The following is a 20,342-nucleotide window of genomic DNA, read 5'->3' as shown; positions in this document are numbered from 1 at the left end:
ATGCCTCCTGTTGGATGCTTGTAGCAAGGTGTAATGTGATAATCAGGAACCAAAGATGTAGCAGGAGTGTTTTAACTGTGTAGTTCGGGGCTGGAAAAGAAGTGAGTTGACCCTTGTACACAGAAAGTTTACAAAACAAACACTAGTGACATTTAAAGGATGCCAACTTCTTTAAATTTACTTAAGATAGCCACGCATCAGCTACCCCAGGATCTGGAGTATAGCATTGTAAACTCGCTAGAAGGCTTTCCCTGAAGAGAGAGCATGTCTGTAATGTTCTGTTCACACAGGGTCAAACACGGAAATCAGCTACCAAGGCTTGGTAGTTGCTGTAGTTGTGGTTCACAGAGGCCCAGATGTGTTCCAGATGTCACCAGACCATGGCATCATCCTATGGCGTTAACATTTTAGGCATGAACAATGCAGGAATTAAGGCATTGTGGAGATTTCTACTAATATTTTTAAAGAAAGGCCCAAGCGGTCAAGCTATGTGTGAGGTGGAGTCTCTGAGGACTGAGTTATTCTGAGGTAACATTTGACATTGTGAAGATGAACCCTGGGTTGCAGTGGAGACCCTGGGATATTAGAAATGTTAGGAACATAGAACATCTGCAGAGGAAAGAGGGGCTAATGAATAGAGCTGGTCTACAACAGAGGCCAAGTAGGTTGCCTATACAAGGCCTTATGGGTAGGGAGGGCTGCGTGTTGGAGCACTTATGGTACTGCTGGATGCTAGGCACAGAACAATGGAAAGCCATGTCTGCCTTGCTGCATTTCAGGTTTACTCTGTCACCTTTTGTTCCTTCTTGTGTCTCTAACCTTCCCTCTGTTAATGGTGATAATTCTTTTGTGCCATTCTATACTGAAAGCATGTAATTTTGCTTTAGCTTTTGCACAAACTCAAAACTAAGCAATTGCCTTGGGTTGTGGCAATCTGAACTTACATTTTTAAAACTGATGGAGTCATTAAGATTTGAGGGTTGTCTGAAGATGAAGCACAGTGCTTTGCACTGTGCAATGGGCATGAGCGTTTTCTAGTTTCAGAGGCAGGATGCTCACATTTACAGTGACACACTTCACTTGGTTGTCAAGTGAGCACGATAGGGACGTGCAATGGTTATCTTCATTGTCAAATTGCCTGGGCTTGGAATTAAGTAGGATGTTGAAGGCATGAGACCATTTCCAGAGAAGGAGCTGAGTGGTACCCAGCCATAGGACTGTGGGTGGGACCATCCCCTGGGCCAGAATAAGAAGGGAAATGAAAAATATCAAGAGTGATACCACCCCCTTTCTCTGTTCCTGACCTTCCTTGGTGTGAGCAGCTCTGCTTGGCCACTGCGATTCTACTTTGATGAACTTCTGTGAAACCATGAGGACAGACAAACCCTTCTTGCACTGGGAAGGTACTTTTGGCCAGTGACAAAGTTCCTAACTCACTGTAAGACAAAGGAGCCTCGGGATAAAATTGGATATTGTCTGAAATCTATTAGTGAGAAGAGAGGAAGTAAGACTTTCAATTCAGTTCTCCTTTTAAGTCATCTCCAGCCTCCACTCTTGCCTCCACAAGCTGAATGCAGGTTACAGTTCAAACTAAACAGTCACATCTTATGAAACTCTTTGTATTCATAACATAGCTGTAAAGAAAAGGGGTGTATGGCATTAACACACACAAGGGGATAGCTCAGGTGGTCCTCGAGTGTGTGATCAGCCAAACCTATTCAGATGCAGAGGTGTGCCAGACTCTGCTAGGAACAAGATGAAACTTTTTCACACTGACTTTAATCAGAGTCATATTAATACATAATTATCATGATTTGATTATGCTTGGCTCAGAGAGTGGCAATATTAGAAGGGGTGGACCTGTTGGAATAGGTGTGTCACTGTGGGTGTGAGCTTTAAGATCCTCATCCTAGTTGCCTAGAAGTCAGTATTGTGCTAGCAGCCTTCAGATGAAGATGTAGAGCTCTCAGCTCTGCCTGCACCATGCCTGCCTGGATGCTGCCATGTTCCTGCCTTGATGATAATGGACTGAACCTCTGAACCTGTAAGCCAGCCCCAATTAAATATTGTCCTTTATAAGAGTTGCATTGGTCATGGTGTCTGTTCACAGCAGTAAAACCCTAACTAAGACAATAATTGTACTGTTGTCACTTCTAATATGGAGAGGTTAACACTGAAAATGAATGAAAGAAGAGACTCTGTCTGAAGGGATACATCTCTGTCCATTACGTTAGCCTAATGGTCCAGAGGACCTGAGTATTGACACTTTGCTGAGTACCATTTACCCTCAATGGACTCATGTCATATGATTTCATTGGCATCTTATATTTAATTTTGAGAAAACATTATGCTGCAACAGCTAAGAAATAGAAACAACCTAAATGTCCTCCAATGAAACTGTGGTACACATACATGATGGGGTGTCATTCAACTGTAAAGGGAAATGAAATCATGAACTTTGCAGGTACTGTATGGAATGAGCAAAGATCATATTGAGCAAGGTAACCCTGACTCATGCTCTCTCCTAAGAGGATCCTGGCTCCAAATCTTCAGATGTGAATACAAAGCCTTGAACAACTGAAGAAACCAGGAACATGGGAAGGGAGCCATTGAGAGGAGGGGTTAAGGGGCAATAGAGAGGGGGGGAAATAGGGTATTAGTGATCTGATGGGGAAATGAGAGTGGGTTCCCTGACTAGGGAGAAGGGAAGGAGATAAACACAGAAGATGAGAATGCGATAAAATAACAGCAAGGATGTTGGAAAAAGTCATAAAACAAAAATCATTCTATTAACTATCTACCTTAAAAAAAAAAACCCGTAATACACACAAGCCTGTCTATAAATATACATATGTGATTTAAATGAAAATTTCTCATCTCGGCTAACAATGCTCCCTCCAAAGAGCATAAGACCACCAGATAAAAACCACAATACCAGGTATGAGAAGACCTTTTTTGAGTTTCAGATCAGAGTTGTCCAAAATAGTTCCAAACTAATAAAGGCTCTTGCTATCGCCCTTGGCTGCCTGTCGGAGATAGAGGATAGGTCCCTATTGCTGAAGACATTATGTAATTCAGACATATGTCCAGGTCCCACTGAGCTAGAACTGACCTGAGGACCTGCCCTGACTGAGGATAAGCTTTCCTGGTACCCAATGACTCCAAAAATGGAAGCAACCCATAGACCTACTCATCTATGATGCTAATGAGCCATAAAAATGGCCCATAGCCAACTACCCAGGGCTAGTAAACTCATCCTGGATCCTGGAGGAAAACCTATAACTTCTCCTTTATTTACTAAGCCAGCATAATTCTTAACTATACTGTAAATATTTATCCTTATAGCATCAGATAAGTAGAGTCCTTACTCTCATCAAGTTTCCTCATCAAGGAAACTTCTGTTTGCAGCAAACAGTAACCATTACAGAAAATCCCAACAAATACATCTACAGGACAATTCTCACACCTAAGGCTCAGGGATCATTGCAGAAGAGGGGCAGAGAGACTGTAAGACTCGGGGTATCAGGGAGTTTCCTGTGAGACCATGTCTCCTAGGAATGTCGGAAGCTGCAGCCATTACTGCCTCAGCAACTGGACTTCCTAAACATGAACTCAACAAGAACAACAATAGACATGCCAGCATGGACAAGGGACAAGGGAAATCCCATGAGGACTCAACCATCAGGCAACTTAGGAATGCTGAGCAGGAGAAAGGGAAGAGCATAATTGGTTGTCCAATCCCAAATGGTTGGCCCTGAACATGTTCCTAAAAATAACATCACATAGACTGAGCAGCTTATATTTGGGAATATATATGTACACACAAACTCCCCCACTCACACACAGAAGCATTAATAAGAAGAAATGGCCATGAATTTGAAAAACAACAGTGAGGAATACATGAGAGTATTTGGAGGGAGGAAAGGAAAGGAGAAATGTTATAATCTCAAAAATAAAAATATTTTTAAAAAGTTCCACCACCACTGTGCTGGCTTATAGAACCAGAATTAGCAGTATTGAATGCATGGTTTAAAAACTACATTACAATATGTGGAAACGGCCATGTGCTATCTGACCCCAGGCTCTGTGAGCGACACTGTCTATGGCCACGCCTGTCAAGGGCCGGGAAGACACACACACTGGGTTCTTGGCTATTCACGGAGAGTGAGTACCTGAAGGTGAGGGCTGGCCCTTGACTACGCCGTTCTTAGTCTTCTCTTCTGAGTTCATTACCTCCTTGTAGATAAGTTCTGTAAGAAATAGTCGTCCACGTTATTATAACAGAAAAGCAAAGATTCCCTTAATCTACAAACCCATGAACTAGCTATTGAGAAATGACATTTTTGTGGCATTGGACAGAGTATTAAATGACCTAGAATTTTTAATCTTCCATTTCTATATTTCCTTGGTCTTAGCACTAAGCTTAGCAAAAGCAGGTCCTCAGTACAGAGGTTAAGTAAATGAATGTCTAAAAATAAATGAGTTACTGTTTTTTGAACTGATTGTGATAGACTCCCAGGTTGTCAATTACAGATTTAAACAACCTTGCTTGCTTGTTCATTCATTTGTTGCTTGTTTTTTGCAGTATTGGGGTTCATCCCCAGGTCTCATGTGTGCTAGGATATGACCCTCCTTCTAGAATGTGCTCCCAGCCAATGGCTTTGCTGTTGGATGCTCTCAACTCCTTCCATATTTACTTCCTAGATGCAAATTGGTTACATTGTACCCAATTCTTAAATCTTCTACCTCTAAAACTACCTTTCTTCCAGACTTGTATCTGGCACTGATAAACCCAAGCACAACACAAACCCAAGGATTAAAAAGCATTTTGATCATTCCCAGTCTGCTAAACACTTTTTTTTTCTTGTTGCTGCAGATTAGCCTGCAGTTCTTTCATGCTAAACAGCATTCATTCCCACTCTTAGCTAAAAAAGCATTCATTCCCACTCTTAGCTAAACATCATTCATTCATTCCCACTCTTAGCTAAACATCATTCATTCCCATTCTTAGCTAAAATCATTCATTCATTCCCACTCCTAGCTAAACATCCTTCATTTCCACTCTTATCAATTATGTAGCACCGTCCTTCCCAGTGCCCCCTCCCCCCAGTGACGTCCCACTCTCATCAGTGTCTACATATTCCCACTTGCACCTTCACCAGCTGCAGGAATGCCTCTATGTATTCCCCTTGACAAAGCAACCCTAGGAGCCGACCATCTGCTGTCAGTCTCTCCCTGATGCCACATTCATGGGCTTTGCCATGTCGCCCAGCATGGTCTGTTGACCAGAGGAATCTCTATAAAATCCTTGGCTTATCTCTAGCGTTTGGTTCCTCCTTCTAGCCTCCATCTGGTATGTCCCTCTCCCTAACTTGTAGGATGCTTTCTTTAAAAGTCGCTCAGAATCTCCTTACTTTTATGTTTCTGCTCACTTCAATTTGATCGTGTGACACCATCTGTATTTGGAGTCCCTAAATCAATTCTATGCAGTTAATTATATTAGTCTAACAATTCTTTGTAGGATTAACTTGTTTTCCCATTTTGTTTGAGCTTAGGTGTAATTTTGAAGGTACAGTGTGAGTTTAGAGAAACTCATTTTTGCTGAAAAATTTAAAAAAAGACTGATATAGTCACTGCTTTATCTTTATTGAGATGAAGAATGAGCCTCTTGGGGTCACATGTGTTCTACCTAAACCCTCAAAATTTGTAAGTTTTGTAAACGTATATGTTAGCTATACTTAATTTAAAAATGTTTAAAGTACATTTCAAGCTTAATTTTAAGTTACATTTTGTCTATTCAGGAGAGAAGAGGCACAGTCAGGGAGCAACTTTGAGAGGTTGGCTCTCCCCCTCCACATATGGGAGGGTTTGGGATTAAATGAGGGTTTGGAGGAATAGCATTCTCCCTGAAGATCTGACAGTCTAGCCCCCAAACTTAATTTTAATTTTATATAGCAACATAGGACTTTCATTTGTAAATATTCAATTGGAGTTTGACCCCATGACAAATGCTTTGGCTATCAATACTATTTTACAAAGGTGTCCATAATTAATTATTTTTATTTTTAATCAAATATAGCATTTCTATTAACATAAATGCAGATAAGCTTTGGGAAATTTTAAAATAGTTAGTTTCCCATTTGTATTTCACTTGCTTATTGCAGCACTAGAGAGTGAACTCAGACCTTGTATATACCAGGCAAAAACACCAGCCCCATAACAAGGCCCTGGAAAGTTACTTTTAATAGGATTCTCTAAAACAGAAAGCTGCACAGAGTTTCTTTGTATCAAATACATGGCATAAATGGTAGGATCGTTTCTATGTTCTGAGCTACAGTCAAGCAAGTGCACATATTAACATAGAACAGTAGGACCTTTTCTATACCCTGAGCTCCAGTAAAGCAAGTGTACATATTATCATAGCACAGTAGGACCTTTTCTATACCCTGAGCTCCAGTAAAGCAAGTGTACATATTATCATAGCACAGTAGGACCTTTTCTATATCCTGAGCTCTAGTAAAGCAAGTGTACATATTATCATAGCACAGTAGGACCTTTTCTATACCCTGAGCTCCAGTCAAGCAAGTGTACATATTAACATAGCACAGTAGGACCTTTTCTATATCCTGAGCTCCAGTCAAGCAAGTGCACATATTAACATAGCACAGTAGGACCTTTTCTATACCCTGAGCTCCAGTCAAGCAAGTGTACATATTAACATAGCACAGTAGGACCTTTTCTATATCCTGAGCTCCAGTCAAGCAAGTGTACATATTATCATAGCACAGTAGGACCTTTTCTATACCCTGAGCTCCAGTAAAGGAAGTGCACATATTATCACCACATGGTACCTTTCCACTCTTCGATGGTGTGCTCCCTTTCATCCAGCTGCTTATCGTATATCTGAGGCGGAGGCTGCAGAATAAAAATAAACATCGTTTTAGGACACTCACTCCAAATACATGTGTGTTCTGGTCACTTTTTGGACACAGTTCAGCTCTCACTCACTGGTCCTGGTGGTGACCACGGCCTTATATACTTTGGGAGATTATAGGACCTCAAGTTACACTTGCCCCCCCAATCTCACAGAAGGATTGACTCATATTCTGCTCTCTAACAAGACAACAGAACTCATACCCTGAAATCTCATTTGCCAGCATCATTGTCATCAGATCCCCACCGAGGGACAAGGGGCCAGACTGCACACTGTTACAAAGAACCAGAATCATGTTCTCTGCTCACAGGGCCTGTACACTAACTCTACATCCACAGACCTTGCTCATTTGCAACCTACTCTAAAGACTCCCCATTTCTCAGTAAAATATAGCATGAGTCTGCACTGCAAAGAAAGATTTAGATTAAATTAACCTTTCACTTTCTTGAAACATGCTTTAGAAACAGCTTGATACCCGGTATTGAAATGGTTTTGCTCTGCCCCCTCCACACAGAAGCAATTTCTAGTTTACATTGGTGGCCACCATGACCCCCCAAATGACCCCAGAGTTGCATTCTCTGGGGAGGAGACTTAATTTACATCTTATTTAATACAGTCACCATTCTTCCTATATGGAGATCAAACATGACCAGCAGGTTTCCACTAAGCCACACACCTCTTAGGATGGCAGTTCTCATACAAACTGTCTGAGCTTTAGTTCCTAACACACAGACTTGGGGAAGTCGGCTGTATTAGCAGCTCCAACTTAAGCCACGGGACCCAGAAAGGCAAGCAAAACTTGAAAGAGCACATTGGCAGAAGGTGGAGGAGTTTGAGCAGAAGGTGGAGGATGGTGAGCAAGAAGAACTGACTGGAACAGGCAGGAATTACAGCGTTTCCGTTGGCCTGAGAAGAGGATGTCTAGAACCAGTCCTTGTCCATTACTCTAAAAGCAATAGCTTTTTTTGTTGTTGTATTTTGTTTGTTCGTTCGTTTGGGTTTTGTTGTTGTTGTTGTTGTTTTGTTTCTTAAGAAACTAGAAGAGTTGCAGAATCAGAGGAATTCACACTTATTAGAACGTGGATTTAAAGGAGGGGGAGGGTGGCCTGATACAGAGGGTTTTCATAAAGATTTCCGCACACACTCGCTTCTGTGCAAGGTTTATTGGCCCAGGAGCCACAACCAGAGCCCCGCGGGCCTTTGTTGTTGTCTCATTTGGCATCTCTGATAGTTCCATGAGAAAAACAGATATTCACACAAGCCCTGGAATTGCAGGGAAGCTCCCGCCCCACAAAAGCAGCCTAAAAAAAGTCCCACAAAGCAAAACTGAAGACCTTGTTCAAATGTGACAATAAGGCAAGTTTGTACTAAGGAATAAGTTCTATCAGAGCCATCATTCACCTAGCGCCTGGGACTGCTACTCGGGCAAGTGGATTTATCAACTTCCACTGTCGTGTTATTCAGATACAGCCACGAGAGTAGTGCTGCTCAGTGGTCAGAACACTGACAACAAAGCAAAAGGCAGCCTGGGCTCTATCCCAGATCGGTAGGGAGAAGCCCTAGAGGCTGACTATGCCAAGTGGAGGGACTAGTGAATCCAGCGCCTCAGTGACACCTGAGTGAGGAAGGACCTTCTCCCTCAAACTATAAAGGACTTCAAAGTAATCGGAATACATTGAGAAAATGGGTAAAATTGGATCTATTTTTGAATATTGACAGGACTATTCTTTTTTTTAGGTTTATTTATTTTTTATTTTATTTGATATTTTTATTTACATTTCAAATGATTTCCCCTTTTCTGGCCCCCTACTCCCCAAAAGTCACTTAACTCCCCTTCCCTCCCCGTTCTCCCATCCACCCCTTCCCACTTCCCTGTTCTGGTTTTGCCCTACATGGCTAGACTGAGTCTTTCCAGAACCAGGGGCCACTCCTCTGTTCTTCTTGTACATCATTTGATGTGTGGAATATGTTTTGGGTATTCCAATTTTCTAGGATAATATCCACTTATTAGTGAGTGCATATCATGATTAATCTTTTGAGACTGGGTTGCCTCACTTAGTATGATGTTCTCCAGCTTCATCCATTTGTCTAAGAATTTCATGAATTCGTTGTTTCTAATGGCTGGATAGTACTCCATTGTGTATATGTATACCACATTTTTTGCATCCATTCTTCCATTGAGGGATTCCTGGGTTCTTTCCAGCTTCTGGCTATTATAAATAGGGCTGCTATAAACATAGTGGAGCACATATCCTTATTACCTGCTGGGGAATCCTCTGGGTATATGCCCAGGAGTGGTATAGCAAGATCCTCTGGAAGTGACATGCCCAGTTTTCTGAAGAACCACCAGACTGATTTCCAGAGTGGTTGTACCAATTTGCAACCCCACCAGCAGTGGAGGAGTGTTCCTCTTTCTCCACATCCTTGCCAACACCTGCTATCTCCTAAATTTTTAATCTTAGCCATTCTGACTGGTGTAAGGTGAAATCTCAGGGTGGTTTTGATTGCATTTCCCTAATGATTAATGAAGTTGAGCATTTTCTGAGATGCTTCTCAGCCATCTGAAGTTCTTCAGGTGAAAATTCTTTGTTTAGCTCTGTACCCCATTTTTTAATAGGGTTACTTGGTTTTCTGGGATCTAATTTCTTGAGTTCTTTGTATATATTAGATAATAGCCCTCTATCTGATGTAGGGTTGGTGAAGATCTTTTCCCAATTTGTTGGTTGCCAATTTGTCCTTTTGACAGTGTCCTTTGCTTTACAGAAACTTTATAATTTAATGAGGTCCCATTTGTCAATTCTTGATCTTAGCGCATACGCTATTGGTGTTCTGTTCAGGAACTTTCCTCCTGTACCAATGTCCTCAAGGGTCTTCCCACTTTCTTTCCTATTAGCTTCAGAGTGTCTGGCTTTATGTGGAGGTCCATGATCCATTTGGAGTTGAGCTTAGTACAAGGAGATAAGGATGGATCATTCTTCTGCATGCAAATGAAAGCAGTGCTAAGAGGAAAACTAATAGCTCTGAATGCCTCCAAAAAGAAACGGGAGAAAGCATACACTAGCAGCTTAATGGCACACGTGAAAGCTCTGGAACAAAAAGAAGTTACTTCACCCAGGAGGAGAAGACAGGAAATCATCAAACTTAGGGCTGAAATCAATCAAGTGGAAACAAAGAGAATCATACAAAGAATCAATGAATCCAGGAGCTGGTTCTTTGAGAAAATCAACAAGATAGATAAACCCTTAGCCAGACTGACCAAAGGGCACAGAGAAAGTATCCAAATTAACAAAATTAGAAATGAAAAGGGGGATATAGCAACAGAAACTGAGGAAATTCAAAAAATCATCAGATCCTCTTACAAAAGCCTATACTCAACACAACTGGAGAATCTGGAGGAAATGGACAATTTACTAGACAGATACCAAATACCAAAATTAAATCAGGACCAAATAGATCATCTAAACAGTCACCAAACCCCTAAAGAAATAGAAGGGGTCATAGAAAGTCTTCCAACCAAAAAAAAAAAAAAAAGCACAGGACCAGATGGTTTCAGTGCAGAATTCTATCAGACCTTCAAAGAAGACCTAACACCAATACTCTTCAAACTATTCCACAAAATAGAAACAGAAGGAACACTACCCAACTCCTTCTACGAAGCCACAATTATGCTGATACCAAAACCACACAAAGATCCAACAAAAGAAAGAGTACTTCAGACCAATTTCCCTTATGAACATCGATGCAAAAATACTCAATAAAATTCTTGCCAACCGAATCCAAGAACACATCAAAACAATCATCCACTATGATCAAGTAGGCTTTATCCCAGGGATGCAGGGTTGGTTCAATATACGGAAATCCATCAATACAATCCACTACATAAACAAACTCAAAGAAAAAAAACTATGTAGTCATTTCATTGAATGCTGAAAAAGCATTGGACAAAATTCAGCATCCTTTCATGCTTAAAGTCTTGGAAAGAACAGGAATTCAAGGCCCATACCTAAACATAGTAAAAGCAATATACAGCAAACTGGTAGCCAGCATCAAACTAAATGGAGAGAAACATGAAGCAATCCCACTAAAATCAGGGACTAGACAGGGCTGCCCCCTTTCTCCTTATCTTTTCAATATTGTACTTGAGGTACTAGCTCGGGCAATTAGACAACATAAGGAGGTCAAGGGGATACAAATTGGAAAGGAAGAAGTCAAACTATCATTATTTGCAGATGACATGATAGTCTACCTAAGTGACCCAAAAAACTCCACTAGAGAACTCCTACAGCTGATAAACAGCTTCAGCAAAGTGGCAGGTTATAAAATCAACTCAAGCAAATCAGTAGCCTTCCTATACTCAAAGGATAAGCAGGCTGAGAAAGAAATTAGGGAAATGACCCCCTTCACAATAGCCACAAACACTATAAAGTACCTTGGGGTGACTCTTACCAAACATGTGAAAGATCTATATGACAAGAACTTCAAGACTCTGAAGAAGGAAATGGAAGAAGACCTCAAAAAATGGAAAAACCTCCCATGCTCATGGATCGGCAGGATTAATATAGTTAAAATGGCCATTTTGCCAAAAGCAATATACGGATTCAATGCAATACCCATCAAAATCCCAACTCAGTTCCTCATAGAGTTAGAAAGAGCAATTCTCAAATTCATCTGGAATAACAAAAAAAACCCGGGATAGCTAAAACTATTCTCAACAACAAAAGAAATTCTGGGGGAATCAGTATTCCCTGACCTCAAGCAATACTACAGAGCAATAGTGTTAAAAACTGCATGGTATTGGCACAGTGACAGGCAGGCGGATCAATGGAACAGGATTGAAGATCCAGAAATGAACCCACACACCTAGGACTGTTCTTAAAGTAAGCTGTGCAAAGCCAAGTCTGGATTTGAAGAGATATTTTGCCACGTGGCAGACAGCTGCTGCGCCTCTCCCCTGGAATGACTAAAGCTGTATTAGGTGCCTGTTCAAGCCGCTGTGTTCAGGATGCCAGCAACAGCATGCGCAAATGTTTGGAGCCCCCAGAATCCTCTGCTCCCCTGGCAGCTTTAGCCCTTTTGTGAAAGACTGAGCTCAGAACACTGTGTGACTGGCTCCCCCACAGCTGAGAGTTTTCCATTCAAGTTTCAAAATTGGACATGACTTAAGAGAACAGTTCCTGACATTTCCCTCAACCAAGTTATTTTGAGGAGGCGTCTCTTGGAGTTTCAGCATGCAGATGTTGCTGGTGTCCAAAGCATTAGGCACACAGATTCAACCACAAACTAGTCAAAGAGGAGCAAAATGCTAAGTCGGGCATTTAGGCTTTCAATAAACTAAGACGGGTGTTTTAAGCACCTTCGTGTTTATAGTCATCATTCTGACGTATAAGTCCTCTGTTTAAAGGGAGGGGTGCGGATCTTGGGTTTTTGTTTTGATTTGAGGTTTTCCTGAAGAGAAGAAGCTAATGTCACCTACATTAAAAGAGGAGATTCACATAAGCACATCATCTAAATGTCAGTATAAAAGAGCTCTTGGCCAATAATTGAAAGACAGTCATGTCATAACATACACACTCATACAACCGTCCTTTGGAAGCAGTCATTAGCACGCGATACTCCATAGTAACCGTGCCTTCACGTGTGGAGGAAATGTTTCGTGATTGGTTAGTGAGTTACTCTCTTTTCCCACCTTAGTAAGAGGGAAGGATTTTCCTTCATAGATAAACTCCTAAAATGTGAAGGAATTAGGAACAAGAGTAAAGAAAGATGGGTGTGTTGTGGAGAATTATAGCTTCACTGTGAGTAGGTAAAAATTATGAATCATTTATTAATCTATTAAATTCATTTATTCAGTAAATACTTAGGCTGTGTGATGGTCAGTGCTAACCAACCAGTTTGGCAGGGTAAAGAATCTCCTGGGGTGAAGGGCATCTCTGCATGCCCATCATAGGGAATTAGCTTGAGGACAAAGAGCCATCTTAATTGTAGGTTTGGACCACCCTCCACCCCACCCCACTCCCAGGGGATTCTGGCCTGTATCAAATGACAAAAGAAAGCTGGATGTTAGCATGCATCCATTGATCCCTTTCCTGAGGGTGCTAACAATGTAACAGGCTTCTCCAGGCCTCTTGTACCCAGACCTTCGCTTATGCTGGGCTGCACTCTTGAACAAGAAGCTGAAATAAGCACTTAAGTGGCTCCTGTCAAAATAGTTTATCATATCGACAAAACAAAAAAAAATAAGACTGATACTGAACATCTATTATGCTTAAGACTGAGATTTCAAAACTGAATAATCTGATGACCAAACTCACATGTAAGAGGGTGTTCCATTCCTCAAGAGTGCTATCATGTACAGAAAGATATTATTAAATGAGACAGCTTCTAAAATGTTGCAAATTATAGTAGAGTATCTTCAGTACCAATATAAACAGGTGTAACAGGGGAAAACATACAAGTGTAATTTTCTCACTTATACTCTCTCCATTCTCTTCAAGAGGTTAATAAATGAATATTATTATTATTTTTCTAGGATAAAACATATTTATTTCCTGAGAAGCCATAATTGTCTAGACTGTCTATACACACCTTAACAGTCCTTAGAATAAAGAAACGACAGTGAATTTTCAAACACACAGGTTGAAGTTACATGACTCATTAATGATATAGTTTTATTAAGAAAAACAACTGTAAAGAGTTGTCCAGGCCAAATGGAATTTATTCTAAAATAAGTTATATTTTAGAAGAGCACAGATGCATAGTCAATGAAATGGTGACATTTCCCAATTTGCCAAAAAAAAAAAAAAAAAAAAAAAAAAGCCTGTTGACGCTCGTTGCCTCTTTAGCTATTCCACCTTCCCTCTCTTAAGTATGATGAATTGGAAGACATATTGGGATGTTGCAGATGCTGCGTTAGAGATCTGAGGGATATAATTTCATGACGAATTGAGATATATAAATGATTTGCATTTCAATATTTTTCCATAACTCAGGTTTAAATTATCTCAGCTATAAGTTTTGCTTCTCCAGGATGATGCCAACATTTTCTCCCAACTTTCCAAATGTAAAACCCAGGGTGGGAGAGGTGGTCAAATCAGTGGTTCAGAGCAATGACTGCTTTTCCTAAAGGACTCAAGTTCACTTCCCAGCACCACACCAGATAGTTCACAATAACCGTAACTCTGTCTCTAGGAGACCTAACAATGATTCTGACCCCCATGGACAACCATAAACACATGTCATACATTCACGCTGACACAGATACAGATATATATGAATAAAAATAGTTATTTCTCTCTTTTTGTTAAGAATGTAAGACTTGGCTCATGGAAGGAACTGTATGAAGAATGCAAGTCTGCACACACATGAGGGGTTGAGGAGCACAGTAACAGTTGTCAATCAATCTGTGGTATTCTTGCTGGTGGGAATCGCTTTTTATTAAGGCAACTCCTCAACCTATGAGCTGAACTGTTCTCTTTCGTTTCACTCACTTGTATAGCACATATTTAATTAAAACATCTCTATTAAAGCTCATGTGTCCATTCATTCTATCCTTAATCTTCCAAGTAACACTCTTTAGGCAGGTTCATGTGAGCTATGTAAGGTCGATTGTGGAGTACCCAGTGCCACCTTGAGTCAATTTACAAATGAAAATACAGAAACACAGAGAGCAAAAGTCATCCCCCCCCCCCCATCAGAGAAATAATTAAGAAAAAGCTACAGATAAACTTTACAGTTTCTCAAAGGAACAGGCAGGGTGAATGAATTCTTATGAGTTCCAGAAAGCATACACTGGATAACTTAACACTTTCAAACTACTTTAATTAAAGACAAGTTTAAGCCTGTGACTCTAATTTCTATTCCAATATTGTGTGAGTTCCCATGTGTAACTATGTCTGGAAACCATCAAATGCCAGTCAGCACGTAGATTCCTAAATAATTTTTGTCAAAATATTTTGGACATCCATACCTCTTCACTGACTCTCCAGTCAGATGAAAAACAGAAATGAGAAACATAAACTGAGCCAAGTTGTCGCTGGAATTGATATCTTCTTCCGCCATGTTCTGACCTAGCAACAGCCGCTAGCTCCCGGAGCCTGCCTTCTGCCTCTTGTTCCAATTGGGCTTCTCCAGCTTCTTCTGAACTGCTGACTTTTCAAACATGCCCATGAAAGATTTATAGCACCATCATGGTGTGTGCATTCTATATTAATTCAAGAGCTAACTCACAGTAAAGGATGTCCCACCAAGTTAAAACACGCCTTTTTGTTTTCTGTCACTAAGCTTGGTAGTTTGATTATTGATAAAAAAAAAAATGTATGTTTTATTGAAAAATTTTTAACCAAGAAATTTATTTTAAATTCAAAATTGGATAGATTACCAAGTATGCTTAAGGAAACATCCAACTTTAAATGTAGTCTATTCATACAAGATCGACTCTTAAAGAAGAGCTGAAACTTCTAATGAAAAAAAACATTTTTAAAATTTCTCTTCCTGATCAGGAAAAAATATAGAGATATTTTTAATCTAGTAACATTGGCTACTATGGCTTAAATACAGACACACCCTTAGCACACAACTTTAATCCCCCAGGATGGAATACAGACAGGTTTTTAATCCCAAACAAAAACAATAGTTTGTAGAAGAAAGTGCTCATCTTTAAAAGTGATATCTAATTGAGTGGCAGACAAAGTGATTAATCAGAGAAAGATTTGACTGAATAGGAGATGCCCAACTCTCATGAGAAGAGAGAGGAAAGGGACGCTACTTAAGAGAGATCAATGCAGAGAGACAGGAGGAGCCGTTCTCCTGGGAGAGTTGTACAGGGATGGTTTGAAAAGAGAACAAGCAAGACACAGGTAAAGACAGAAGGAGCCAGAGAAGGAGCCAGAAGACCAGAAGAGGTTGCTAGAGTTGGTTTGATGCCTAGCAGGGAACAATTCAGGAGAGGCCAAGAAAGAAGTTAGATTGAATCAGTCAGCTTGAAAAGGAGTTTGAGCCAGGACAGCTGAGTTGAACCAGTCAGCCTATATTCAGAAAGAACTAGAAAGGGTGAGTGTATTCAGCAGCAAGTCTCAGAGGCTGAAAACATTCTAGGCCTAGATTAGATCATATGGAGGGTAGAAGCTTCCAGGAGTAGGCCTAGGTTAGCAGACAGAGGCAGTAAGTCATGGAGTGGACAATTACATCAGACAAATAAAAGTTACTTTCACAGAGAATGCACACATTAAGTCATAGGCAGCACTAGAGCACATGTGCCTCCATGTTTTCACCCCTTCCTCTGGCCAATATCACATTTTAGAACATTCTTCCCACAAAACCAGTCTTCAGACATTGAAATAAATCACCAATTCCTCAAAAGCACAGACACTGAAATTGTGGCTATGAAATGTGAAAAATGGAAGTTTTGAGAGCAAAAAACAAACAATAATCTCCTGTCAACTAATCTCCAAAGAAACGGAGTTCTGCGAACTGCCTGACAAATGACTCAGGATTCTTTTAATAGTCTAAAAGTTTTTTTTTTGAAAGTACACAAATTATGGAATCAAGAACATAGTTAAATATCAAACTAGAAATCTGACAGAGGCAGTGATACTATTGAAAGGTCTGTCCTTGTTAGAGTAGATGTGGCCTTGTTGGAGGAAGTGTGTCGCCGTGGGGGTGCTCCTAAAAAGAAGTTATTATCAGCTTAAAGCAAAGTATTTTCTGAAAGTTTCATGTTGACCACAAAATAAAACAATCTGCAGGCGATCCACAAATGTTAACATGTGAAGGACCACAGTAGTAAGAAGCCAAATCTTGTGCTCAAAGTGGGTAAGCTGGAACAGTGGTGTGAACCCTCTGTGGTGTGATCCCAGCTCTGAGGAAGTGAGAGTGGAATGGCTGCGAGTCCCAGGTTAGCCTGGGCTATACTGTGAGTTACAGGTTAGCCTGGGCTATACTGCAAGTCCCACATTAGCCTGGACTATACTGAGAAAGACCATTCCTCAAAAGAGTTCATTTTAAAAGTTAAAAAAGGGGGAGCCAAATATTTGAAAATACATAAAGGAATGTTTTCAAACATTCTAAGTGGTCCGTGGAAAATGTTAAGCATCACTGCCACAGCTAATCTTCATTGTCAACTTGAGAGAGCTAGAGTCTCCCTGAAGTACCAAGTGTGCTTGTGTGTGTGTGTGTGTGTGTATCTCCAGAAGAGAAGATGCATGTGGCTGATGGGCTGGGGTCCCAGTACACATAAAGAGGAGAAAGTCACCCACTCCTCTGCATGTGCTTCCTGAGTGAGGATGCATGTGTTTACCTGACTGTCTCACACCCACTGCTCTGACTTCCTGCTGTGACTGCCTGTACCCCTGCACACTAAGAAAGGGTGGACCCTTCCTCCCTTAAATTCTTTTGTCTGGTACCTTGTCAGAAGGACAGGAAAAGTATCTGATGGAGTAATTACCAGAGAAGTGCACATTATTATCACAATGGTGGGCAGGTATTGTGCTGCACACATAGCATCCCAGCACTTAGAATCTGGGGCAGAGAGACTGCACACTCAGGACAAGCCTGTTTCAAATCATCCACAAGAAGACAGGGAAACAACAACACAATTAAAACCACAACAAACAATAAAAACTCACATTGCACCTATAGAAATGGCTATTATGAAAAAGATAAATCTGGAAGAGAATCTGGGCTCTGGTGCCTGTAAGTGGAATGGCAATTAATATGCCATATGGGAAGAAGCATGGGATTCCTCAAAAAAAGAAAATAGAACTAGAACTGTCATACATAATCCAGCAATTCTTTTATCCAATAAATAGCAAAAAGGAAATTAGATTGGCGTATCAAGGAACATCCAAACTCTTAAGTTTGTTGAAGACTATTTAAAGAGCCATGATACAGAATTAGTGTAAATATTCATCACAGATGAATGCATTAAAAAATCATTTGATCTATGTATACAGTGCGATACTACTAAACCTTAAAAATAGAGATATCTTGCCATTTATAACAAAATGGATTAACCAAAAGATTGATCAAGGAAGTAACTCAGGCAGAGACAAACATACAGCATGATCTCACTTATGTGTTGAACTCATAGCTGTGGAGTATCTGGTGGTTATCAGGGACAGACGGTGGAGATAGAGGCGGTGATATTATACAAAACTTAATAGGAAAAAGTTGGAGACCAAATTGTGACTACAGTCACCATACAAAATGATGAGAGAACATGGGGTGTTACATTAGTTCTATTAGCATTTTATAGTAAAGACATATTCTACCCATACAAAGTAGATGTAAAAAAAATTTTTTGTTAATTCTTCAAATAGGCCAATGCCCAAGATTTGGAGTCATAGTTCTCCCAAACAATCAGAGGACACTCCTTAAGTGTCTTGCCCTGTGTTCCTAAAGCAAGCCCTGAGTGACCACTTGGGAGAGTGCTCTTTGCCAGCATAAAATGGAAGCAGATAGCTATGGAGGTCAAATGGCAAGGGATGTCTTTTGCAAAGCACCTTTTCATGCCAATGAAAGGCTGTCCATTAGGGAATGAACATTACATGAGAAATGACAATCTCAGGGTCAATTCTCCTTTGAGATGTCTTCTTTGGATTGGTTTGGTTTGATTTGTTGTTGGGAAGGGTGTCACACAGCTAGTGTAGCCTGTGGCTTGGATAAGAAGGAGCTGGGAAAACAGCACTGAGTGACCCTTGGCAGCTGCTAAGTCAAGGGGTTGAGAAGGATAGGCTGAGAAGAGGAGGTGACTCTGTGTGGACAACTAATTCACACTAGTATTCAAAATGCTAATCTTGAATGGGAGATCGATCGCCATACCTGTAACTGATTTATGGATCTACAGCTCACGGCAGCTGTGCAAGGCAATGCATGAAAAAGGCCAAGTGGGAGATCCAATCTCACAGATCTGAAAAGAGAGAGCTGCACACACAATCTAAAGGAAGAGTAAAGCCCAGTTGGCGCAGTGTGTTGTCTCCATGGACACCAAGGGAAAAAGATGTCACGATAGAAGGATGTCGATCACAATTGCATGAGGACAGATGTGTCCGTTCCCCTTGATTATTCTTGCCACTTAGGACACCCCTAGCACATTTTGGAGAAGGCAGTTCCAAAGCCTGAAGACTGGACCAAAGGATCCATCCTTGACCAAGGTCCACCTTCTATAGAAGTCTGAACATAAAGGTGGATGACGTCTCCAGGCTAAGGGCAGAAACACAACTGTCCACGGTTGGTGGTGACTTCTTTCTTTGAAATGAGAGCAGGCAGAGCTTGTTAAAGCACTGATGCTCTGCAGAACCCACCAGGGAGCACACTCTAGAAGGCAGAAACAAACACCACAGTCGTCTGCTGGCCTGCTTTGCCTGGGCTTTCTGTGACTGCCTCTATCATCAGCTTTCTCCTCCTCGTCCTCATCATCCTGTGTACATTTCCAACAATGTGTGATTTTCACACAGTGCATTGTTAGCCCCTCTGCCAACCTGCCTGTCCAGGGGTACATGTGAAATATGAAGATCGACCCTCTGTCAGCTGTCAGAGGAGGAACTCACATCTATTGGAATATAAATTTTATTACAGTTTTGGCCTTTCACCAACACTGGTTTATGATATGGTTCCTCTCTGTTTAATTTGACAAATTAAGCACATATTAGAGAGTTTTATTAGTCAACTCAACATAGAATGAGATTGGAAAAGGTTAATGCTATCTTCCGCTGGAGCACAGCCTCCAAATGCTGTTAATTAGAATTACAGATTCCAGTTCCATGTCTACTTCAGGCGAGGATGATGATAGCCATACTGCTGCCACCTTATGGTTGTAGAAAAGAGAACACTGCACGATAAAAATGCCAGAGTCTCATAGTTTTCGTCAAAGAGTTCAAATGCAAGCATTCTCAGCCCTGGTTGTGTGTTCAGAGCATCTGGGAGCACGGAAAACACCACTGCCCAGGCCCTAGGCCAGAGGATCTCCTGGAATGGCTCTGTGGTGGGGAACACTTACAAATTTACCCAACATACAGTGTGCAGCTAAGATTCACAACACGGTTTTCATCTCTTACACAGTAATAAGACCAAGTTCTGTCCTCCTGAGTGTCCATCATGTATGGATGGATGCTAAGGAAGACACATGGCAGCCTTCAGTGGACCAGGTCTTGGTAGATTGAAATGATCTCTAGACATAGGAAAGATCAGGGGTGGGGAGTGGGAGTGGGGGGATCTGTTTACACGAGATCTGCTTCCTGTGATCAAAGGTAGCATTCTAGCAAAGAGAGCAAGGGGAATCTCTGAGTAAGTCACAGATTCCCTGAAAGGGGCAAAGGAGACATGGCATGACCGCAGGACTCACACCACCTGCGTGCTTGAACAGGGTCCTTATACAAGCCACTTGATTTGCTATTGAAATCATTACACATCT

The 20,342-nt window shown here is 41.0% G+C and overlaps 1 protein-coding gene across 1 annotated transcript in view; it reads right to left on the bottom strand.

The window, feature by feature from the left end:
* Mapk10 (mitogen-activated protein kinase 10) overlaps positions 1 to 20,342 on the bottom strand; it is a 281,578-nt gene that overhangs the window by 9,926 nt on the left and 251,310 nt on the right. Inside the window, exons 13-14 of the mRNA XM_052198829.1 lie at positions 6,852 to 6,915; positions 4,173 to 4,250 (exon numbers count right to left, since the gene is read on the bottom strand). Of these exons, the coding sequence (XP_052054789.1) occupies positions 4,173 to 4,250; positions 6,852 to 6,915 (142 nt within the window). The remainder of the gene's footprint in view (positions 1 to 4,172; positions 4,251 to 6,851; positions 6,916 to 20,342) is intronic.

This window comes from Apodemus sylvaticus, chromosome 11 (genome assembly GCF_947179515.1).
Source record: "Apodemus sylvaticus chromosome 11, mApoSyl1.1, whole genome shotgun sequence".
Classification (NCBI taxonomy): domain Eukaryota; kingdom Metazoa; phylum Chordata; class Mammalia; order Rodentia; family Muridae; genus Apodemus; species Apodemus sylvaticus.
Note: the sequence above shows the minus strand (reverse complement) of the source record. Positions and strands in the feature narration are given on the sequence as shown.